This window comes from Mobula birostris, chromosome 6 (genome assembly GCF_030028105.1).
Source record: "Mobula birostris isolate sMobBir1 chromosome 6, sMobBir1.hap1, whole genome shotgun sequence".
In the NCBI taxonomy this organism is placed as follows: Eukaryota; Metazoa; Chordata; class Chondrichthyes; order Myliobatiformes; family Myliobatidae; genus Mobula; species Mobula birostris.
This window is the reverse complement of record NC_092375.1, coordinates 42,465,433-42,491,703: the sequence shown is the minus strand read 5'-3', so window position 1 is coordinate 42,491,703 and position 26,271 is coordinate 42,465,433. Positions and strand designations below refer to the sequence as shown.

The following is a 26,271-nucleotide window of genomic DNA, read 5'->3' as shown; positions in this document are numbered from 1 at the left end:
TGAAATAATGATTACATCTATATGTTCAATGTGTACAATTAAAAATTGCCATACAAGACAGCAAAAGAATGAAACCAAAATGTTTATTTTAGAGAAACAAATTGCTTGGGGATTAATATCAAACAGAGATTCTGGGATACAAGAGGAAAATCAGTAAAATTTTCTGCTACTAATCATTATCCATAAATGTGCACATATGTGTGGATTTCAAAAACATGGGCTTAACTACAACATTAAAGCTTGATTCAGTTAAGAGATTCACTTGTTAGATGTGTCCGTGGAACATAGGAACAGTGGAACTATTCCAAAATTAACATGACGTATTTAGGGAAGAAAAAGAGGAAAGTATATAAAAATGGAGGGAAAACCCCCATGATAGAAAGACATAGTTTGACTTCAAGGGGTTTTCTGCTCAAACAAACTTGAACATATAAAATTTGATTCAGATGTTTAGAACTACTTTGTTTTCATCATAGTTCCCTTCTGTTCAGTACATCATGGATTCTAAGAGAGAATATTATAAACACAAATATAAAATTGAGGCCAGAGCAACAAACTAACTTGGACTTGGTTAATTTAGTCGACTTTTGCTCCATGTCCTAGGGCAGAGTATTGTTCACATTGGAAATTGCTTCCATGACATCCTGAGGTCACATTGTTGTTCAACCCAAGGATGATTTTTAAATAAATGTAATGTGAACAGGACTTCCAGCAGCTATTTTTTTTTGGCCCTAAGGCTGTGTCCCACCTGGCAGCTGGAAAGAAAACTGATGAAATTGTGAAAGTATTTTTCAGTGTCAGAGACACTTGGGCAAGGATGCCATATGTCATAGAAATCTGTGACTCAAACTAGTTGCTCCATTCAACTTCACATACTCTAACAACTAACTTAAAGTTTACTTGGTTACAGTCTGTGGTTTTGTATAGTTTCAGACTTTCCATATTTGTTGTATTTTATTCGATTGCCAAATATTTAGGAATCACTGACAAATCTGACAGCATTAAATGTTGGTGCAGTTATTTTGAATTTTTTTTTGTAGGGAGCAGCTTTCTTTGATTATTTTCCTCATATTCAATTGAACATTCCTACCCTATGAGCAATTCACAACCAAGAAAGCAAGTTTCCACCAAAACTACAATATGCCTAGAGGCACATAATAGTGTCAGGCTTGGAAATGTCTTCCAGCTTAATTTTCCCTGCCTTTTCCATATGGGAAAAGTACAGTCTCTTATTTTATACCTTGCAGAATGATAACATTTCAACTCTATGTTGCAAAAAGTCTTTGGAATTAATCCAGGCTCCTCCATTCTGTGATGTCCCAAAAAAAACTCTTCACATACCAATACACCACACCTTCCTTCAGAATTAGAATCATGCTTAATATCAATGGTATATGTCATTTAATTTGTCATTCTGCAGCAGCAGTACAGTGAATACATTAAAAAAAACAATAAATTACTATGCAAAAGACTGAGCACCCTGGATTTTTATATACATTTTGTTTTAGATGTTTATTTTTTATTATTTATTAAGATACAGCATGGACTAGACTCTTTGGCTGCACAAACCACAACGCCCAGCAACACCTCAATTTAATCCTAGCCTAATCCCGGGACAATTTATAATGACCAATTAACCCACCAACCAGTATATCTTTGGACTGTGGGAGGAAACCGGAGCACCCGGAGGAAACCCACGCAGTCACGGGAAGAACGTACAAAATTTTACAGGTAGCGGTGGGAACTGAATCTGCCTGTACTGTAAAGGATTGTGCTAACCACTATGCTGCTGTGTCAGTAGAAAAGAGCAAATTTTAGATTTCCAAACACTCATTTTTGAAAAAAATTAAATGTTACAAATAATTTTTTGTATTTCATTAAAGTAAAATATTAAGTAATAGGCCACTTTTCAAATAAAAGCTTGATGACTTTGTAGGAATATAGCCCAGTGCATGATTAAATAAAGAAAACAAACAGCTGCTAATGATCAATGATGTAATGAGTTGAATGAACTAAACTGCTTAACTGAAACAGAAACGGGTGTAGAAGGAATGAAATGGGGCAAAGGACAACCAAACTAGAAGGTGAGGGTGTGGCAGATGTGACAGTTTAACCTTCAAATTATTAATCCTTACACCATGGCAAGAGTGAGCATAGCAATAAGACACAAGGTGGTCATCCTGCAACGGACAGGTCTCTCCCAAGCAGAAATTTCAGGACAGACAGGAGTTTCAAGATGTGTTGCCCAAGCTCTTGTTAAGAAGCACAAAGAAATGGGCAAGGTTGAGGACCAGAAACACAGTGGACAGACACAGAAACCGAGTGCAGCAGAAGAGAGATACAACAAACTGATGTCCCTTCTAAATTGGAAGAAGTCTAGCATTGCTATCAGCTCTGAGTTCACAGAAACCACTGGAACCCCCTCTACATTTCAGAGAAGTCTTGTTAGAAGTAGTCTTCATGGAAGAGTTGCTGCCAAAAAGCCAGTTTTCCAAAGTGGAAACAATGCCAAGAGGCTTAACTATGCACAAACATCCACGGACCAGGGCGCTGAACAATGGCAACAAATGCTTTAGACTGACGAGACAAATTTTGAAATTTTTGTCTCAGACAGGAGGCAGTTTGTCTGTAGAAGAGCTGGAGAGCACTTAACAGATGAGTGCCTGCAACCAACAATGAAGCACATCAGAGGTTCTGTGTGGGTTTGGGGCTGCATTTCTGCAAATAGAGTTGGTGATCTGGATGAATGAATGGAATCCTCAATGCTGAGAACTACAAGCAGATACTAATCATCATGCAATACCATCAGGGAAGTCTTTGATTGGTCCCAACTTCATTCTGCAGCAGGACAACGACTCCAACACATGGCCAAGGTCATAAAGAACCATCTTCTGTGAAAAAAAGAACAAGGAGTTCTGCAACAGATGGTATGGCCTCCAGAGAGCCCTGGTCTCAACATCATCGAGGCTGTCTTGGTTTACCTGGAGAGACGGAATCAAACATGACAGCCAACATCTGCAGAAGGACTGTGGCAACTTCTCCAAAATGGTTGGACAACCTACCAGTGATTTTCTTATAAAACTGCACGACAGTGTACCTCACAGAGTTGATGCAGTTTTAAAGGCAAAGGGTGGTCACACCAAATATTGATTTGATTTGGTTAGTTATTGCTTACTGCTCTTTATGGTTGGTGGAGGCAGAGAACCTTTCCTGAAATGTTGAGTATGTTTCATCAGACTCCTGTGCCTACTTCCTAGCAATAAGAAGAGGTCACATCCTAGGTGATGTGGCTCAACATTTAAACACAAGCGGAGATGTGCCCTGTTTTTTTTATATATAGTTGTAGTGACAGAGAAGCTAAAAACAGTTGCTCTCACTTCACTGGGAAACAGATAGCAGCTTTGGGATTTCAGTGCGTGTGTAGTTTAACTTACAGTTTGCGCCCGGGAAAGGAATGGGTTCCAGTTTTTCCAAAATCCCAGAAAGGCAGAAAGAAAAGAACCATTACTAAAAGTTAAGAGAGAGAAGGAACTAACATGCTTACAATAATGGACTTGTGCATGTACAATGGATTTTTGAATTTAATAATACATATTATGGGAACTCGTTCGTACGCAGGGGTGTCTACAAGTCAGGTGTTGTAAACCAGAGACTGGCTGTATAAACCTGGAATCCTCTGTTTGTGATATCACTGCTCCCCGCCAGGCTCAGTAGTTCTGCAGCCTTCTTCTCCGAAATCAAGGGAAACCTTGAATGGCAGTAATATTTCTGCACCTTTCCTGCTTAAAAGTAGACTGTAACTGTTACACTCGATTTCATGATAGGCCTGAAGCCATAATCCCTGCATAGAAAACTTTGAATTTTCCTAGACTTGTGCCTGTGTTCACTATTTTCACTAATAACTATAAATATTCACTAATAACCAGATACTTGTTCTGTTCTTGGGTTGTGTTTGGCTGTCATTTTGCCATTGAACACAAAAATCAAGACCAATATCTTTCAAGATTTGTACATTTGAAGTGGATGTTAGATGTAGTAACAGCTTAAATAGAGGGATGTAATGTGTGTCGAGCAATACACAAATGTAAGTGAATCACTGGATTGTAATTCAGTTGAGTGTCTCTGAAAATATCATTAGCCATGAAAGCACCTCAGGTGCAATGTAAATCTCAGAAGGAATTTATAGTTCATTTACTACATTCCAGTGTGCCAGATGTTTGATACTTTATATAGTATTTAGTCTAGGAATATAATGCACCCATTAAATGGTTGCTACATGGCTGATTGATAAAGTTTTCCTTCTCATTTACCCACTGGCCCTGGTTGACACAACCATAATCTCAGTGACAGTTTCCATATGTACTCAGGCAACACTCAGTGCTCTGTCCCTGCCACTTCCCTGATGCCTCTGATGTTTCCACTTTGTCGCAATGTTTGACGCCCAGTGTGGGGTGAACAGAAATACCTCCCTACTAGGTCTCGGGGAGATTAAAGTCATTGTTTTCTGACTCCGATGCAAGCATTTCTCCCTTGCAACCTACGCCATTCTAATCTGGCAGCTGCCCAAAGTGAATAAAGTATTCATATACTTTTTGACTTAAAGGAGGGACTACGGACCATACATCATGTCAAACTAAAGACTGGTTATTTCCATCTCACTAACATCCCCATGACCCAGGCCTTGCCTGATACCTCCTGAGCCTTTGTTACCTGGAGACTACACTATTCCAGCACATTCCTGACCAGTTGCCCTTACTTCGAGTGGTATAAAACGTGTTATTCCAGGACAAATTCTTATTCCCCCTCTTTCCAACACTTACTGTTCCCCAATTTTAAAATTCCCCCAGTTTTCAAATCTCTTTCAAGGCATAATCTCACCTTATCTTTGCAATCACTTCTAACTCTCAAAATGGCTCCCGCCTCCATCCTCACTATCAAAAATAACTGTTCTTGAACTCTCTTGATTATCCTAGAACTTAATTGCCCTACATCCATTCCATTAATTCCAAGTTTTAAAAACCCCTGTTCCTCGCTTTCCTTTAATAAAGCCAACCACTCTGAGCTACAATCTCCTGGTATGGCCTGTTATAAAGATTGATAATGTATCTGTGAATGACCCAGGAATTTTTCACTATAGAAAAAGTAAATGCATAATTGCAGGATGCTGCATTTATAATTGCATAGTAACATATTAACATAAAACATAATAACAGTGCAAAATCTGTTTGCATGTTAAGTGTTATGAACTCACAGGAAAGAGATAGAAGACTACATAATATAATGTCATCTAATACAGTATACCGAGATTTGATACATAACTTAAAATCAATTTTTTTGTCAACACATCACAACAGCTTAACTTCCATTTCTAAAATTTGTTTTGCTAAGCCAAATTAAAATAATCTTCTTTAACTTTGGTTTCTATGTAGCTCCTCTTTCTCATCTAGCTCAGCTCTTTACTAATGTCATTGCCTGCACTTTCTATTTCTAGTGGTATGCAAACAGCAGCTTTGCCTCACCACCATTTCCTTTGAGATCTTTACAACCTCTGTATCGTTACACTGTCCAACATGCAGTACTGATCTGTCCAGTAAATATATCCAAGTTTGATGAGCTGCTGGTTAGGCTGTTAATTGTGGTTGGAACAGTAAACTGCACACAAGTCAAATTAACTTCCATAAACGTTGAACACATATTCTGTGGTACTAATTTTCCATTGCTTTACAAACAAGTTCTGTCATTTTTGTCTCAGGCTGGGTTGTCTGATGACCTATAATGCATAACATTTTATTTGGAATTGTGACATTAATCCTGTTTATCACTTTTTTTTCGTTCTTTTGGCAGCAAGTAATCTGTAAAATTCTTTCCATCTCCTAACCTCTGTACTTTAATAAAACCCTGGATAAATTAAATGCAACTTTAAATATAATTTGAATGCAGCAGAGTGTCTGTTTATGGATTCCTAAACTTTGCCTAGTTCCATTCTATGCTACTCCAATAAACCATTTCCCATTCATCTTGTCAAACTGCTGTACCTGTTCTACAAATTCATTACCAAGTAGTGGAATTTTTTTCCGAATCTTCCACTTTGCTTGAAAATATGTGAATACTTTGCTCAAATCCTCTATTTCTTCAGTTATAATCTGCTAATGTGATTACTGACATTCCTCTAAGCATTTTGAAATGTTGGATCATGTTCCATTTCATCTTGTTTTGCATTGAAAACAAATCAACTTTGTAACGTTCTTGTCATAACTTGGAGCCATAACTCTTTGAATTATTCCTTCTCAATCCTCTCATTAATTTATTAATGTTTCTTTGATGATACAAACATGGCATTTCCCCATGGCTTTTCTCTCAATCTGTTGCCAGAACTTTGCTTAGCAGTGCCACTAAAAATAACAGGAATTCTGCAGATGCTGGAAATTCAAGCAACACACATAAAAGTTGCTGGTGAACGCAGCAGGCCAGGCAGCATCTCTAGGAAGAGGTGCAATTGACGTTTCAGGCCGAGACCCTTCATCAGGACTAACTCACGTTTCAGGCCGAGACCCTTCGTCAGGACTAACTCACGTTTCAGGCCGAGACCCTTCGTCAGGACTAACAGTCAGGATTAGCAGTGCCACTGATGTTTTACTGTTATGGCAGCAGATATAGGAAAACCAGGTATTGTAACCAGATTAAGAAAATCTTGTAGGATAATCTAGATTATTTGCCGTGAATTAGATCTTTTCTATTATTTCTTCTCAAGATTCAAATTCATCCAATATTTAGATTATAGATTTAGGTATTGTAATCAGTTTAATTTGTGATAAAATATTTTAACAATGTGTCTCAATTCCCGACAATCTCATTGGTATACTTTGATTTCATGTGAATGTGATATCAGTTCAAAGTGAATTCATGCTGCTGCTCACCCTGTTCCATAATAAATCCCTCCTGTTCTGTGGTATAGACGCACTGTTCCATAATATACCCTTTCTGTTCTGACATACGCACTCTGTTCAATATCCATTTTACAGATGTTGTGCACATCTGCACACAAATCACTGCTGCCACCTTAATGTTTTATAGAAAGCAAAATTATTTTTGCTCAATGTATATAAAAAGCTGTGTTCATTGTTGCAGGAAATACGTTGCAGGAAATTATTACTTAGTATTTAAAACATAGGTGTTTGATTTTCATTTCCTACAAAATATTGTCTACTCAGTATTACGGGGTTACTATTTCATTCCAATAACGCACTTTGATTGAATAACTCCATATTATTCCCATTATATAATTAAACTTACTGAAGCCAGTTCTCTCACCCTTTGGGGTGATTGTCATCTCAAATCCTTGGGTAATACAAATTAGCGTGAAAAATAACCGATGACTGCTATATTATTGGAAGTGCAACTTTTCAGATGATGGAACAATGAGATAAAATCTGCTATTTCAAAGGAATATAAAATTAATTGAGAAATATGTTAAAGAAGGGATTAGCTTTAGTTGTCACATGTATACCATGAAAGGTGTTGTTAGCATCACATCTAATCAAAGAGGATTGTGCTGGGTAACCCACAAGAGTCAGCACCAACATAGCATGCCCACAGCTCACTAACCCTAGCCCATATATTGTTGGAATGTGGAAAGAATCCAGAGCACCTGGAGGAAACCCACAAGTCATGGGCAGAATGTACAAACCCTTACAGACAGTACAAACCCTTACAGACAGCAGCGGGAATGGAACTCTGAATTTATGCTGTAAAATGCTGTGCTGCCCTGTCTGTAAGGAGATTATCAATGGTGCCCTGGATTCTCATAATAAAGTTCACTGATTACAGCAATAGGAAAGACAAACACAGCATCAAAATACTTCAGAAATGTTCTTATCCCAATAGTGACATGGATGTTTTTGTTAAGTACATTTTCCTTATGCTGTTTATTCCAATTGAGTCATTTGTAAAGCTGTGGTGCAACTATCCGGCTGTCAACATAAGAATTCAGACTACACATAGTTTTTAGCAGAAGCATGAACATTTTTAGCTGTATTTCAGCTATATCATAATTATAATTTTTATTCTATCTGCATCTGAAGATTTTTCAATTCACAAATAACCAAAAAAGCTAAATGAATTTTGTAAATATTGATCAACTGTTAACTAAAACAAAATTATAGATGTCACTTAACTAGCTGACTCTGATCAATTCTGCTCTTCAACAATCCTGATGTGATTTGCTCTCTCAGTGATTTATAGGGATTTACAGTAGATAAATTTGTTTACAGAGGTCTTTGCTTTCAATCAGGATAAACAGAAATAAGAATATGTCACATTTTAGGATTTGGATAAACTTTTCTGTATGTTTTTGTGCAAAAGTAGTTGCCTTTCAAATGCTTTATTTCAAAGCATGATATATTTGCGTAAGGAAATAGGGCACCAAGATGTAGACAGACATTAGTTTGTTTTCTCTCTCTAAAGAGTGTAAATAATAATTCCAGAAAATACTGGAAACATTCAGCAGCTGATACAGCACATTGCAGAGAGAAATAAAGTTAGCATTTCAGGTCATTGAATTAGATGTTAAAAATCAAACATACAGTATTTTAAATTGCAGAGACTTTGGAGATATAAAAGAATTGCCTGAGCAGAGACCAGATGAGAACGAATGACAAAAGAGGCAGTGAAGCCAGCTGGGAGAGAGCATCATAGGTAATTTGTCTGCAGAAAATGTGCAAAGAAACAGATGAATGAGAACAGAGGCGAGAGACAAAATAAAATTATCCAACTGTAATATACTGAGCACTATGAAATCTGAAGCAAAAGAAAATGCTGGAGATATTCAGCATGTCAGGAAGCACCTGGTCGAGAAACAAAAACAGGGTTAACGTTAGTTCTGTTATAACTGGAAAAGCTGGTTTTCTGAAACTATTGTCAAGTTCTAAGAGCTGTAATGTATCCGGACTGAAGATGAGATACTGTTATGTGAGGCTACATCAGGCTTTAGTTGAGCAGTGTAAGGCATTAGTGACAGAGGAGTCAGTGTGAAAATGAGGTGGAGAATTACAATGAAAGTTAAGTGCAGGCTCATGGTCAAAACAGAAGGGTTCTCCAAAGTGGACTGCATGGAACATAGAACAGGACCAGACAGGATCAGGCACTTTGGCCAACGATGTCTATGCTAACCTTTGTGCCAATTAAACTAACTCCATTTGCCTGCATATGGTCTATGTCCCTGCATTTCATGCATCATATGCCTGTCTAAATGCCTCTTAAAATTTGCTATCATATCTGGCCCCACCACTTCCCACAGTAGCTTGTTCCTTGTCAGTATGTGTTAAAGAAAAGTATGTCTCAAATCTCCTTTTAACCGCCCCCCCCCACATTTACCTTAAATGTATGACCTCTAATATTTGAATCCAGAATTTGATTTTTTTTTAAATTTCAGATTTTCAACATCAGTACTTTTTGTTTAAAATTAATAATTAACTGTTTTAGTAACTACTAAACATCTCAGAATTGATTATGCTGTCATCCTGGTTCCTGACGTATTCCTCCATTAAATAGTGAAGAAACATTGAATGTGACATTTTCCTAAATGGTGGTAACCATCACTGATTTAGTATTGTTGAAAACTATAATTGTATTGCTCATTCAATACTATGCTTAATCACTTAAGCAAAACTTCATATATTTGTACTTATCTTGCATTGGCAATTAAGTTCATGTCAAATTTTCTATCCAGAAAAAACCCCCACTATCAACCACCAGCAAGATGAAATATGCTGTTAGATTCTGGAAGAAAAGAAATTTCATAACGTGAATAAGAGCAAATTGGTAGAGATGTTTAGATTAGATTAGATTAGATTCAACTTTATTGTCATTGTGCCGAGTACAGGTACAAAACCAATGAAATGCAGTTAGCATCTGACCAGAAATGCAAAGACTAGTGTTATTTACAAAATAATTGCGAATAAAAAGTAAGTGCTACAGCACACAAATATAAAAGTACTGAGACAGTACAATATGGATGCAATACTGCTTAGTGCTGTGATCTGAGGTTCAGCAGGGTCACAGCCTCAGGGAAGAAGCTATTTCTGTGCCTGCTGGTGTGGGAGTGGAGGCTCCTGTAGCACCTACCGGATGGGAAGAGAGTAAAACGTCCATGGTTAGGGTGAGATGCATCATTGATAACACTTTTCACCCTGACCAGGCAGCGTTTATGGTAGATATTCTCAATGGTGGGCAAGTGTGTGCCAATAATCTGCTGGGCAGTTTTCACCACACGCTGGAGTGCTTTGCGGTCCGATATGAGACAATTGCCATACCACACTGAGATTCAGTTGGTGAGTATGCTCTCAATGGTACAGCGGTAAAAGTCTGTCAGTATCCTGGGACAGAGGTGAGCTTTCTTGTTGCTCCGCAGGAAATAAAGGCGCTGTTGCACCTTTTGATCAGGATGGAGGAGTTCAGGGGCCAGGTGAGATCCTTGGAAATGTGGATACCGAGGAATTTGAAGCTTGATACACGCACCACTACAGTTCCGTTGATGTAGATGGGGACGTGAGTGTGGCTCCTAGCATGCCTGAAGTCCACAATGATCTCCTTGGTCTTCTGGGTGTTAAGGGCCAGGTTGTTGTTGGCACACCACGCGGCCAGGTGCTGGACCTCGTCCCTGTAGGCCGTCTCATCATCCCCTCTGATCAGGCCAACTACAGTGGTGTCATCTACGAACTTGATTGTGGAGCTAGAACCATGTACAGGAACGCAGTCATAGGTGAAAAGGGAGTACAGAAGAGGGCTCAGCACACAGCCTTGAGGCACGCCGTTGTTCAGGGTGACAGTGGAGGAGGAGAAGTTGTCTAACTTAGCTGATTGGGGTCTGTTAGTCAGAAAGTCCAAGATCCAATTGCAGAGGGATGAGCTGATACCAAGCTGGCGAAGTTTGGCGATCAGCTTGGAGGGGATCACAGTATTGAATGCCGAACTAAAGTCAATGAACAGCATTCTGACGTAAGAGTTGGGGCTGTCCAGGTGGGTCAGGGCAGATTGAAGTGCTGTGGAGATGGAGTCCTCTGTTGACCTGTTGGTGCGATAGGGAAATTGATGGGGGTCCAGGGTAGAGGGCAGACAGGATTTCAGATGTGATAGAACCAGTCTCTCAAAGCACTTTGCAATGATGGGGGTTAGTGCAACTGGATGGAAATCATTCAGGCCTGTGGCAGTGGAATGCTTCGGCACTGGCACGATGGTGGTGATCTTGAAGCTTGTGGGGGCAACTGCCTGGACCAGGGACAGGATAAAAATGTCCATGAAGACCCCGGCCAACTGCTCTGCACAGACTCTGAGCACACGGCCAGGTATTCCATCCAGACCAGCTGCCTTCCGTACATTCACCCTGCTCAGGGTGGCGCAAACATTGGAGGTGGAAAGTGAGAGAGGCAGTTCACAAGGTGGGAGATCCGCTTTGAGGGTGACCTCCTTGTTCTCTCAGTCAAAACGAGTGTAGAAGTAATTGAGCTAATCAGGGAGGAAGGCAGAGCTGGAAAGGGGCACAGTACTAGGTGGTTTGAACTCTGTAATGACCTGTATGCCATGCCACATGTGCCGGGGGTCCGAGGAGTTGAAATGCTCCGAGATTCTCTGTTTGTAACACACATCAAATTTGCTGGTGAACGCAGCAGGCCAGGCAGCATCTCTGGGAAGAGGTACAGTCGACGTTTCGGGCCGAGACCCTTCGTCAGGACTAACTGAAAGAAGAGCTAGTAAGGGATTTGAAAGTGGGAGGGTGAGGGGAAGATCCAAAATGATAGGAGAAGACAGGAGGGGGAGGGATGAAGCCAAGAGCTGGACAGGTGATTGGCAAAAGGGATATGAGAGGATCATGGGACAGGAGGCCTAGGGAGAAAGAAAAGGGGGAGGGGGGGAAAACGCAGAGGATGGGCAAGGAGTATGGTGAGAGGGACAGAGGGAGAAAAAGGAGAGAGAGAAAAAGAATGTGTGTATATAAATAAATAATGGATGGGGTATGAGGGGGAGGTGGGGCATTAGTAGAAGTTTGAGAAGTCAATGTTCATGCCATCAAGTTGGAGGCTACCCAGACGGAATATAAGGTGTTGTTCCTCCAACCTGAGTGTGGCTTCATCTTTACAGTAGAGGAGGCCGTGGATAGACATATCAGAATGGGAATGGGAGGTGGAATTAAAATGTGTGGCCACTGGGAGATCCTGCTTTCTCTGGCGGACAGAGCGTAGATGTTCAGTGAAACGATCTTCCAGTCTGCATCGGGTCTCGCCAATATATGGAAAGCCACATCGGGAGCACCGGACGCAGTATATCACTCCAGCCGACTCACGGGTGAAGTGTCGCCTCTGTTTGTATATGTGTTTAGCCTGAGAGGTTCCCCTCCTCAGGTTGGCCCTGGCTGAGCTGTAAGCCTCCCGGTCTCCAGACCTGAAGGCTGAATCTCCGGCTTTGAGCAGGAGGCGAACTTCTCTGTTTACGCTTGACTATTGTTCAGAAAAATTGAACAGTGCACATCCTGGATCCAAATAAATGACTTTTTTTACCCAGCTTAATATTAAAGCCGTTACTATTGGTAATGAACCTATGAGTACAGTTAAATAATCCTAAAGCCACTGTCATATAACTTCCCTGAAGCTCCTTTTTCTACAACTTGGTACATAATTTGGCAATATTAGTAGTTTAAAAGGAAGATCTCTCTTGATTTCATATTGCTAAGATAAATACAGAATACATTTGGGAATAAAACACACTTTTGCACAGCTGTGGGGAAAAAGCAAATGCAGAAAATATAATTGTAATAACATACTGCTGGCTTAAATCTCAAAACTATCTATAACATGTAGCAGTATTCAAAATGTTGCCATAACCATCAGTTCTGTTTGTTGTGAAGTTATATAATAAAGTGGCAGTTGTTAAATAATCTCTAGTAGAAAAAAGGTTTTGTGACTTTAAAGAATGTTATGTGATATCAAACATCAATTACACTATTAACTTAACTGGACATACAAAAATTAAAAAATGGGCCAGGGTAGTCAGCAAAGTATAGATTCTTTAAAAATACCTTTCAAAGTGATATTGCAGGGTATAAGCATGCTCCAAAGTTTGGGATAGGAAGTTTGAGGGGTTTTCCATTGGCGTAATAGTGAAAGAATTTAGTCATCAGAAAGAGATAATAATTAGCATAATAGTTAAGAAAATTGAGGATTATTGACTTGGTCTTCCTCCTTGTTCTGCAAGAAAAATCCAGAGCCCTTCACAGACAATTCTGAGCTGCTTTTATGTGAGATACTAAAGGGTTCTATGTGAAGTGCTAATTTACATTTTCATTTTCATTCTAGTGGGAGTGGAACTACTCTAATTTTCAAAGTTCTGTAATTATTCTCTATTTCTCAGGTTCTTATTGCTTTTATCCTATATAGCTTATAATGTGATTTGCTCTGTGTGTTTCAGAATCTCAGCTGAGCTCAGATCAGGAGCAGAGTCCGGCCGCAGAGGGGGAGAGCCCAGCTCAACATACAGCCTGTTCCTATAGCTCTCCCACAGAACTCACTGCTGACACCTCCTCGTCTCTCCCAACCTCCTCCATGGATGAGATTCAGATGGAACTTCAATGTGCCGATCTTTGGAAGCGATTTCATGACATTGGCACTGAAATGATTATCACCAAAGCTGGAAGGTACCAGTCGCGAATTTTAAAAATCATTTAAATTTGTGCTATTTTAGTAGGCCATAACATGAAATCCTATTTCAAGGCTGAATCTTTCATTTGAAACTTTGACATTATTCTCCATATATTTATATAGGAATGTGTGAAAGCTCACGCACAACATTCTGCATAACGTCAAGTCTCCAACCTGAAGAATCGTGATTTTAAAATTTGTTTTTGAGTCGGTCTGTGGTCCTTGTCTGAACATCTTCATCAATCTACAACAGCATTATGTTTGAACTAGCAGTGACTAGTGCGGTATCGCAAGGCTCAGTGCTGGGACCCCAGTTGTTTACAATATATATTAATGACTTAGATGAGGGAATTAAATGCAGTATCTCCAAGTTTGCGGATGACACGAAGCTGGGCGGCAGTGTTAGCTGTGAGGAGGATGCTAAGAGGATGCAGGGTGACTTGGATAGGTTAGGTGAGTGGGCAAATTCATGACCGATGCAATTTAATGTGGATAAATGTAAGGTTATCCACTTTGGTGGCAAGAACAGGAAAACAGATTATTATCTGAATGGTGGCCGATTAGGAAAAGGGGAGGTGCAACGAGACCTGGGTGTCATTATACACCAGTCATTGAAAGTGGGCATGCAGGTACAGCAGGTGATGAAAAAGGGGAATGGTATGCTGGCATTCATAGCAAGAGGATTCGAGTACAGGAGCAGGGAGGTACTACTGCAGTTGTACAAGGCCTTGGTGAGACCACATCTGGAGTATTGTGTGCAGTTTTGGTCCCCTAATCTGAGGAAAGGCATTCTTGCCATAGAGGGAGTATAAAGAAGGTTCACCAGATTGATTCCTGGGATGGCAGACTTTTCATATGATGAAATACTGGATCGACTAGGCTTATACTCTCTGGAATTTAGAAGATTGAGGGGGGATCTTATTGAAACGTATAAAATTCTAAAGAGATTGGACAGGCTAGATGCAGGAAGATTGTTCCAGATATTGGGGAAGTCCAGAATGAGGGGTCACAGTTTGAGGATAAAAGGGAAGCCTTTTAGGACTGAGATGAGGAAAAATTTCTTCACACAGAGAGTGGTGAATCTGTGGAATTCTCTCCCACAGGAAACAGTTGAGGCCAGTTCATTGGCTATATTTAAGAGGGAGTTAGATATGGCCCTTGTAGCTAAAGGGATCGGGGGTATGGAGAGAAGGCAGGTACAGGGTTCTGAGTTGGATGATCAGCCCTGATCATACTGAATAGTGGTGCAGGCTTGAAGGGCCGAATGGCCTACTCCTGCACCTATTTTCTATGTTTCTATGTTAACATGGAACTTTTGCCTGACTCTTTAGATATTCATTCCTTAGCTCCATTATCATTAGCAGAATCTTTAGTCACCATATCCTTCAGCTCCAAAATTCACACCCTAAACACCAATTCCCTCTTTTCTTGCAAAGTCTTTTTGATATGTTGCTTGCTCTCTCCAGTTTTCTGTAAAGCAGAATGAAATGTCCATGAAGCTGTTCTATAAACATGTATGTTGTTGAGATAATTTGCCAAGCAGTTGCTTTTGATAACTAGTCAATAGTCCCAGTTGTCAGAGCACATTCTGGAGACAGGGAATGAGGGCAAAATTAGGCTCCAGTCACCTGCAAGCACTGGACATGATGGTAGAAAGGTCCCCAGTACTTGTTGGGCTATACCTCAGCAAGTAACACAGTACATGGTGTCATGACAAATAAACAATTAATAGAAAATTAGTATGAACCAGTTTAAATAAAATATGTAAATGGTCACCATTTGTTTCAATAAAGACAATCTTAAAACTACTGTAAATTATATATGTCTAGAGACACTCTTGGTTCCTCCCACCTTTGCTGCATGGAAGACTTCCTGTGAGTTTAGCAACTTCGCCAAGAATTAACAAAACTTGGATTCATGAGTTTTGAAGCTGCCAACATCTGGCTAGTTATACAGACATTGAAAAGGAAACTATTTAAATCATGGTTCCTATGCATTAAAAAGTTAAAATAATATACTTAACCTTTTCCCCAACATTTACATCTTTAGATGAGATTTATTAATAGAAATGTTGACCTGAACTTTATGGATTAATTTTTGGCTGAAACATTTGAGGACATTCTTTTTAAGACTTCCACCTGCAACCCTGCCAGTTACTCTTGGGTGGTGCCTGCCTGCACTGATAGCAAAGTCCTTATACTCCTCAGGACAATGTGCCATTTAAATGGGGTCAACGGATGCCCAGGTGTCTATAGACATAATTGTCTCCTGAAATTCTCGTCAGTTATATTGGCCAGAACCAGTACTATTGGAACCCCTGAACTCCAGGATGGGCCCATTCTCACCATAATTCATCTCAATGTGTGCCCATCTCCAGGACCAGTGAGCTCTGGAGAAACAGCAACTCCCAGGGTGCCTATGTCTCTCTTATCTATTCCATGTCCCGAGGCTGCCTCCTAACACTCATACCTTACAAAGGCCCCTGTTCTATTCCTGTTAAAACTGACCAAAAAATTTATAGATTTACAAAATACCAATGCACAATTGCACGCTTTATACATTTTGGGTTACAACTCGTTCCCAACTTGTACTCAATTGTTTTTTACCTACCAAAGTTTAAATCTACTGAGTCAGGAAGTTTACTATGTGGCACACGAACTCTCATATAAATCTGTCATCAGTTTTAACATTACATACCAGTTCCAGTGGTTGTTACATTGATGTCCTTTTAATTTTGAGATTTATTTTTCTTATAAATTGAACTCTCTTTCAATGTTCATTTATGTTATCCTCTTTGAAATTCCTTGCCTACCAATGTGATGAGTCACTTACAGGACAGAATGGTTTGATGGACGAATCTGCTGCCAGACCACTGTTTGTGGAGCTTCTAAGCAGGTGGAACAATTATCAGGGAACTTTGAATGGCTTGGCTGCTAACTTTACTGCCCTGCCCAGAGCGCTCAGCTGAAAAGAACAATAAATAAGAAATAACTGACACCACACAAATTTACCATTCTGTGTTCTACCTTGTTGATGCTTCAGCATGTACTGCCAGGCATCCCTCACTTCCCATCCAAAACCAACCTCCAAGGAACTTTCACCTTGGAAGCAAACAAGGCATTAGTCTCAAAATGGTTTCAAACAAGTCAGTGAAACTTTAACTGGAAAATCATTGCGAAATAATCACACAGATGTTGCTCACCATTTCAAGGAATAATTTTCAGAATCTTGCCCTGCTCTGATTTCATTCTGAACTAAATATAAGTGTATAACACTGAAAAGTTTAAAAGGAGAGGAAATCCCTGGGGCAGTCAGTGTTAATAAAAATAGGCCTTTAATTCCTCTCCCTAAACTGTTTCTGCCACATAATTTCACTTTTACTTATTCCCTTGTTGATTTTTTTGTCTGGGGCCAAAGGTGAAAATGCAAAGTGGCATTGAATTTCAGTGCAATGAATTCTGAGCACACAACTCTCTTGCATTATGCATCCATGTCACCACTTATTCTGTGCTGGATAGACCATATGTAAAATGACTGGAACTCTAAATCCCTTTGAAAGCGAATTTGAAGCTGGACAAGAATAGACAGCTTGCAAATCAGGTTCAAACAGAATTAACCCTCCTTGGATTGATCAACCTTCAATTACATAGAAACAAGTTTCTCTTTGTATTTAACTCCAGCATACAGAAGCAAATTATCAGCTATCACTAAACACAAGGAATTTAGCTACAGCTTCCCGCTTATATACTTTGAAACAAGTGTGAACCATTGCTCTTCATTTTTCCGATTGAAACCTATTCATGTTCCAATTCTTTCCCAGGATTTGCTTGTTACAAACCACTTCTATCATTGGGTATACACTGTATCTTTGTTACTGAATGTTGTCATTTATAAAGATGAAATGGTAGGCAGTGATTCATGCCAGATACTAGACCCATTTACACTTGCCCAATCATTCAGAATGTAGGAGCTCATGATGATTGAAGGAAAAATACTGCAGATCCTGGAAATCTAAAATAAAGTGAAGAGTACTAGAATTACTCTGCAGGGCAAATAGCACCAGGACCCAGCTGAAACTCTGAATTAGAAAACCCTGGTTCAAACCTCTTTCTGGAGTCTTGTGACTTCAGAAGTAAATCATGCCTTGGGTTTTGAATAATGCAAGAACAAAAAAAACTTGTATTAAAGGCACATTTACAATTTATGTTGAATTATGTAAATTATGCTTTACTCAATTACCAAATTCTATAACTGGTTTGAGGAGATTATGAATGAATCTAGGTGTTTCCCTCCTACCGCGGGGATAGCCTTATGTAGGGTTGGTTAGAATGGGTGGTGTGTTTGTGTATAAATGATGGAATTTATACTTAATATGTGTAGAACTTATACTTTAAAAGGTTGGTGGTGAGCAGTTGGCTGTGTTTCCCTTACAGCATGGTTCACATGCCTGAGGAAAAAGAAACGCATAGAGGAGGAACACTCAGCCTGCACATGCTCTGCTTTGACAATTAGCAACCTGTTTGTAATCCCAGTCAGGGAATGGTAATAGTTTGGGAGATTTCAAGGGAAAAGAGGAAATGTATAACCTTTGAACTAATTGATTATAATTTTATTCATAGGCGAATGTTCCCTGCAATGAGAGTGAAGATCACAGGGCTTGATCCACATCAACAATATTACATAGCAATGGACATCATCCCTGTTGATAACAAACGATATCGGTAGGTTTCCAGTGCTTTTCGGCTGACTGTATGGATATTCTAATTTTTAGCAATGAGAGCTTTATTTTTGAAGAAATTCTACACAGGAAATTTGGCTTATAGGATGGGTTTTCACTGTTACTCTTCAAGGATTGTCAAGCAACCATGCCCAGTGTCTGAAAAGTCACTGAGTAATATACTGTAATGGTCAAAATCAAGTATCTTATCAAACTTCAAAGATCTGAAATGATATTAAAACTGGTTTACTAACACAATACCATGTTTTGTTTCACTTATTTTAACTTGGTTCTCAGTGAGATACTTGATATTCCCTAAAACACGATGCCATATGTCACTCCGCGTCTTTAGTTTGCACTTGGTAGAAGAAAACAAGAGTGAGGCTTCTCCCCTTGTAATTTGAACTGAAATGTTCAAGGTCTGAGCAGCAGCATCAGCATTCTGCAGGCAATTAACTTGAGGATTCTCGCTGCATTTTGTATATATTTAAAAAAATGCAAACCAGCTTTTTCCACTGAGGTTGGGTGAGACTAGAGGTAATAGGTTAAGGGTGAAAGGAGAAATATTTCTTTCTTTCTTTTCCAATATTTTTTATTGATTTCTATATAGAAGAATACAGAGTCCAAGAGAATACATATTATAAAACAAAAGAAAAAATATTATAACACCAGATACAGTATATTGAATCTCATTAACAAACTCCTTACTCTATATTCATATAGATTAGATTAATTCATATATTAGAATATAAACAATTTTATTAAAAAAATATCTTCACCCACTACCAAAGTCAAAGCTGTTTGGGGAAAAAAGAAGAAAAAAAACTGATCGGATAATAAAATATGCTATTAACCAACTTCTGTACTTTAACAAGAAGTCAGATTATGAAAATAATTTAAAAACGGCCCCCACAAATTTTGAAAATCCTGGTTAGATTCAGAAATTGAACAACGACTCTTTTCTAAATTTAGGCATGCCATAACATCCCGTAACCAATGAACATGATTAGGCGGAACAGCATCCTTCCATTTAAACAAAAGTGCCCTCCTAGCCATAAGAGAGAGAAAAGCCAGAATGTGCAGATCAGATGTCTTCAAAATGATATCTTTGCTTCCAACAATACCAAATAGGGCAGTCAAAGGATTAGGCTTAAAATTTACTTTAGGGAGTACAGAAAAAGTTTGAAATACTTCCTTCCAGTATTTTCCAAGACTTGGGCACGTCCAAGACATATGAATAAATGAAGCTTCTCCATTGTTACACCTATCACAGAAGGGAGATAACTTATCCTTGGTCATATAAGCCCTATGAAAAGGAGAAATATTTCAGGGAAACTGAAGAGGAAGCTCCTTCACTCAGAGGGTGATGCAAGTGTGGAATGAGCTGCCTGCAGAGGTGTTGGATGTGAGTTCGATTGCAACATTCAAGAGAAGCCTGGATAAGTACATGGATGGGAGGGGCATGGAGGGCTATGGTCCAGATATGGGTTGATGGGACTAGGCTGAATAAGAATTTGGTACAGACTAGATGGGCCAAGAGGCCTGTTCTGTGCTCCATTACACTATATGGTTCTACATTAGTTTACAAATGTCTGCTTACAGCACAGAAGCTTGTTAGTGCCATGCACATTTCAAAGCAACAAAGCTGAAATATTTTGCAACTTGTAAGTTTTGGGATAGAATTCAGTTTGCACTACCAGCAATACCAGGTTACATTACCTCCCACGCTGAATTTTACAACAGTGGGGAAACTTGCCGAGCAATCCTATAAAAGGAGGTCTTCTATTTGACTTATTTTAACCTCCGTCTGAGTACAAGACTTCTGTTGTTTCACTTGGTGTTGTGGCACTATTAGTAGTAAACGTTTGGCAGACACTCATGCATGTTGTAATATTGGAAATACCAGTTACAGACTTCTTATGCATTTTGGATCTTCTTGTTAAAAACTTTAGGTGGTCAAGTAAAGGTCTGCTGAGGTATTGACAATTGTAATACCAATTCTAATGAGCAACTCTGCAAGAAATAATTTTGGAAGGCAGCAAGTTCATGAGAAAAAAAGTCTTTAGGACAAATACTTCCAACTACCATAAATATACAATGGCCTATCCTTATGTAACATTTCACTACTCTCTGGATTTTTCTGAGCAGCAATTAAGACAAAAACTGCAGAAGTGACAAACATGGAAGATAGAACAGTACAACACATTACTATGCCCTTGATGTTGAGATGACCAATACAAACCTACTCCAAGAACATGTCTAACCTTCCCTCATACGTGGCCCCAAACCGTCCATTTTCCTTTCATACATGCACCTATCTAAGAGGCTCTTATTGTATCTGCCTCTACCACCACTCCTGGAAGTGCCCATGTGGGCGACCCAGCAGTGTAGTGGTTAATCTACAGCAACAGCAACCTTGGTTCAATTCTGCTGCTGTCTATAAGGAGTTTGTACGTTCTCCCCATTTTCCCACATTCCACAGATGTATGCGTTTGCGTTACTAAGTTGTGGGCATGCTAAGTTGGTGCCGGAAGCAGGGTGTCACTCACGAGCTACCCCAGCACATCCTCACAAATGATGCATTTCACTCTATGTTTCAATGTACCAGAACTAATCTTTTATCTTTACCATTCTCTATGTGGAAAAAAACTACCTCTGACATCGTCCCTAAACTTTGCTCCATTCAACTGCAATGCATGTCCATTGCTATTGGCCCTTGCTACCCTGGGACAAAGGTGGTGGCTGTCAACTCGATTTATGCCTCTCATGATCTTATACTCCTCTATCAAGTTGCCTCTCATCCTCCATTGTTCTACAGAGAAATGCCGTAGCTTGTTCAACCTATCCCCATAAGACATGTTCTTCCAATACCTCTGTTCCTCTATCCTGCCAAGAATTATGCTAATAACCTTGCACTGGGCCTTCAAGTTGGAAACAAATCTGAAACAATAAAAGATGGGGATATTCTGCAGGTCATGCTGATATAATCTGACCTTCTAAGTGTTTCTGACATTTGACTTCTTATTTTATCTAAATATGAAGGTTTTCAACAAATCTGTAACTTTGAGAGGTTGCACCAAATACAATGTTCCACTATACCTCATAAGAAATTTTGTGGGAGATATTTGGAGAGACAGCTGAACTGTTGACGTCCAGGGTTCATGCATTAATTTGATACTCCCCCAGCACAAGTATGCAAAGATCCAAGGCAACACCAGGTTTCTGACAACTACAACATGGGGATTTCAAGTAATAATCACTAAAGCTGAAAGTTCTGTCTTCCCCAGCCTTTCATCTCTCAATCCTTGAAACCATCCAGACCATTTACAAATGAGAACTTGGCACTTTCCAATCTCACTGCTTTTGTTGTGTCAGTCCCGTCAATCATCATTGCAACACCTCTTCAGTTTGGAAGGCCATTTTCTTCACAACCATCTTCATCATTTTCTACCCCTTTTTAACATCCTCCTTGAAATCATCTCTCTGAACAAGCTGTTATTCTCCTCTCCTAATGCAAGACCATAAGACCAGAAGAAATAGAGCAGAATTAGGCCATTCAGCCCATTCAGTCTGCTCTGCCATTCCATCATGGTTGATCCCGGAATGCACTCAACCCTATATACCTGCTTTCTCATCGCATCCTTTGATGCCCTGACTGATCAGGAAACTATTAACTTCTGCCTTAACTTAGCCTCGACTGCAGTCTGTGGCAGAGCATTCCACAAATTCACGACTTTGGCTAAAAAGATTCCCCTTTACCTCTGTCCTAAAAAGGTCACCCCTCAATTTTGAGGCTGTGCCGTCTAGTTGGGGATACCCCCACCATAGGAAACATCCTCTCCACATCCATCCTATCTAGTCCTTTCAACATCAGAATCAGAATCAGGTTTATTATCACTGGCATGTGATGTGAAATTTGTTAGCAGCAGCAGTTCAATGCGATTCATAATCTAGCAGAGAGAGAAAAAAATAATAAATAAAATAAAATAAAACATAATAAATAAACAAGTAAATCAATTATGTGTATTGAATAGATTTAAATTAAAAATGTGCAAAAACAGAAATACTGTATATTAAAACAAGTGAAGTAGTGTACAAAGCTTCAATGTCCATTTAGGAATCGGATGGCAGAAGGGAAAAAGCTGTTCCTGAATTGCTGAGTGTGTGCCTTCAGGCTTCTGTATCTCCTACCTGATGGTAATGGTGAGAAAAGGTCATGCCCTGGGTGCTGGAGGTCCTTAATAATGGACGCTGCCTTTCTGAGACACCACTCCCTAAAGATAACCTGGGTACTTTGTAGGCTAGTGCCCAAGATGGAGCTGACTAGATTTACAACCTACACACATCAAAGTTGCTGGTGAATGCAGCAGGCCAGGCAGCATCTCTAGGAAGAGGTACAGTCGACGTTTCAGGCCGAGACCCTTCGTCAGGACTAACTGAAGGAAGAGCTAGTAAGAGATTTGACTGGCTCTTCCTTCAGTTAGTCCTGACGAAGGGTCTCGGCCTGAAACTTCGACTGTACCTCTTCCTAGAGATGCTGCCTGGCCTGCTGCATTCACCAGCAACTTTGATGTGTGTTGCTTGAATTACCAGCATCTGCAGAATTCCTCATGTTTAGATTTACAACCTAGCTTCTTTTGGTCCTGTGCAGTAGCCCCTCCATAGCAGACAGTGATGCAGCCTGTCAGAATGCTCCCCATGGTACAGCTTTAGAAGTATTTGAGTGAATTTGTTGACATACCAAATCTCTTCAAACTCCTAATAAAGTATAGCCGCTGTCTTGCCTTCTTTATGACTACATCAATATGTTGGGACCAAGTTAGATAGATTTCAATGAGATACCCTTGCATTCTTCTAAATTCCGGTGAGTACAGACCCAAAGCTGCTAAATGATCCTCATATGTTAATCCCTACATTCCTGGAAACATAGCGGCTGGTGGAGTAGTGGCATCAGTGCCAGACTTTGGATCCATTCCCGAGTTCGAATCCAGCCGGCTCCCTTGTATGTTTTCCATCCGTGCTGGGTTGAGCATCGAGCTAGCAACTTGGCCTCGTAAAAATAAAGAAAGCCTGCTAAAAAAACACCGTCATGATGGTGTCTCGATGACTCCACTCGGAGTTAAGGGATTTCTTCTTCTTCTTCTCCCAGAATCATCCTTATGAACCTCTTCTGGACCCTCTCCAATGACAACACTTCCTTTCTGAGATATAGGGCCCTAAACTGTTGATAATACTCCAACTGCAGCCTGACTGGTGTCTTATGAAGCCTCAGCATTATCTCCTTGTTTTTATATCCTAATCCCCTTGAAATAAATTCCAACATTGTATTTGCCTTCTTTACCACAGACCCAACCTGTAAATTAACCTTCTGGGAGTCTTGCACGAGGACTCCTAAGTCCCTCTGCACCTCTGATGTTTGAACTTTCTCCCCGTTTAGATAATATTCCACACTATTATTCCTTTTACCAAAATGCATTATCATACATTTCCCAATACTGTATTCCACCTGTCACTTTTTTGCCTATTCTTCCAATTTGTCTAAGTCCTGTTGTAATCACATTGCTTCCTCAGCACTACCTACCCCTCCACCTATCTTCATATCATCCACAAACTTTGTCACAAAGACATCAATTCCATTATCTAAATCACTGACAAACAATGTGAAAAGTAGTGGTCCCAATACTGACCCCTGAGGAACACCACTAGTCACTGACAGCCAACCACAGAAGTCCCCCTTTATTCCACCTCACTGCCTCCTGCCTGTCAACCATTCCATTATCCATGCCAGTATCTTTCCTACAACACCATAGGATATTACCTTGTTAAGTAGCCTCATGTATAGCACTTTATCATATGCCTTCTGAAAATCCAAGTAAATGACATCCACTGGCTCTCCTTTGTCCACCCTGCTTGTTACTTTCTCAAAGAGCTCTTAACAGATTTGCCAGGCAAGATATCCCTTTATTAGAAACCATGCTGACTTTAACTTATTTTATCATTAGTCTCCAAGTACCTTGAAACCTTATCCTTAATAAAGGACTCCAGCACTTTTCCAAGCACTAATGTTAAGCTAACTGGCCTATAATTTCCTTTCTTTTGCCTTACTCCCTTCTTAAAGAGCGGAGTAACATTTGCAATCTACCAGTCCTCCAAGATCATGCCAGAGTAAAGTGATTCTTAAAAGATCATGACTAATGCATTCATGATCTCTTCAGTAACCTTTTTCAGGACTCTGGGATGTAGTCCACCTGGTCCAGGTGACTAATCCACCTTAAGACCTTTAATTTGCCTAGCACTTTTTCCTTTGTAATAGCAATGGCACTCACTCCTGCTCCCTAACACTCACAGACCTCTGGCACACTGCTAGAGTCCTCCACAGTGATGACTGATGCATTTCTTTGTTCCCCATTACTATCTCACTAGCACCATTTTCCAATATCTCTTTCTTTGTTTGGTTCTACTTTTGGACCAAAATAATTTTGGACGCCATATATGCGTACATCAATGTAGCTGTACACAAGAATAGTTGCTTGTGTCTGCTCCATCAGTCAGTAAGTTCATGGCTAATATTTTACCTCAGCACCAATTTCTTGAACTAACCCAAATTTCCATAATATCTAAGGATCTTTGTCTTGAATTTAGTCAGTGACTGAATCTTCACAGCCTTCATTAACACGATGAACATAATTCCTAAACGTTATAACCCTCTGGGTGAAGAAATTTCTTTTCATCTGTCATGAATGCCCTACTCTGTTTTGAGATTGTGACCCTTGGTTCCAATCTTCTCAGCCTGGAGAAATATCAGCTCTACATCGATCCTTTAAAGCCCTTAAAAGTATTTTTACCTATCAACGAGATTGCTGTTCAGTCTTCTAAATTCCAGAGTTAAAGTTCCATCTGCTTAAACTTAAGAACATAAGAATTAGAAGCAGGTATAGGTCATCTGGCCATTCAATAAGATCATGGCTGATCGGGCCATGGACTTGGCTCCACCTCCTTGCCTTTTCCCATAACCCTTAATTCCCTTGCCATATAAAAATCTAACTATGACTTAAATTTATTTAATTACGTAGCTGCTACTGCTTTCCTGGGCAGAGAATTCCACAGATTCACTACTGTCCAGGAAGAGCAGTTTCTCCTCATCTTCATCCTAAACTAATTCCCCTGAATCTTGATGCTATGTCTTCCAGTTCTAGTCTCATTTACCAGTGGAAACAACTTTCCTGTCACACTCTTCTCAATCCCTTTTATAATTTTATATGTTTCTGTAAGGTCCTCTTTCATTCTTTTGAATTTCAGTCAGTATAGTCCCAGGTGACTCAATTTCTCCTCATAGGTTAACCTCCCCATTTCCAGAATCAATTTCATGAACCTCCTCTGCACCTCATCCAATTCCAGTACATTTTTCCTCAAGTAAGGAGATCAAAACTGTATTATTCCAGGTGCAGACTCACCAATACCCTGTATAATATCATTACACTGTAATCAAAATATACTCTGTGAGAGATACTGCTACTTTTAAATACTGAGTTAATTTTGTTCATTATCCATTACACCATCTGGAGTAAGAAATGGAGAATGACATGTAAAATACCGACTGGTGAGAGATGTTTAATCCAAGCTAAACTAAAATTTTCTAATTGGAATTCTGGTTCTAGAGAACAGTAAGGATATGAAATTGAATTAGTGCAAAAAATTAATAAAATTAATACCCTATTTGCAGGGTATCATGCCTCTAAACTCACACTAGCTAATTTTCTCAGAGCACCCAAGGTTGAAATGGGCCTTCACCATTTTTAAAGGTGAATACCAATGAATTGATCCACTTGGCCTGAAACAGGAGTGTGTGGGCCATGGCAGTCAAAG

General features: G+C 39.6%; 1 protein-coding gene across 1 annotated transcript in view; it reads left to right on the top strand.

Moving 5' to 3' along the window:
* Positions 1 to 26,271, top strand: part of tbx15 (T-box transcription factor 15) — an 88,982-nt gene that overhangs the window by 21,016 nt on the left and 41,695 nt on the right. The window contains exons 2-3 of the mRNA XM_072262247.1: positions 13,459 to 13,684; positions 18,308 to 18,409. Coding sequence (XP_072118348.1) covers positions 13,459 to 13,684; positions 18,308 to 18,409 — 328 coding nt within the window. The remainder of the gene's footprint in view (positions 1 to 13,458; positions 13,685 to 18,307; positions 18,410 to 26,271) is intronic.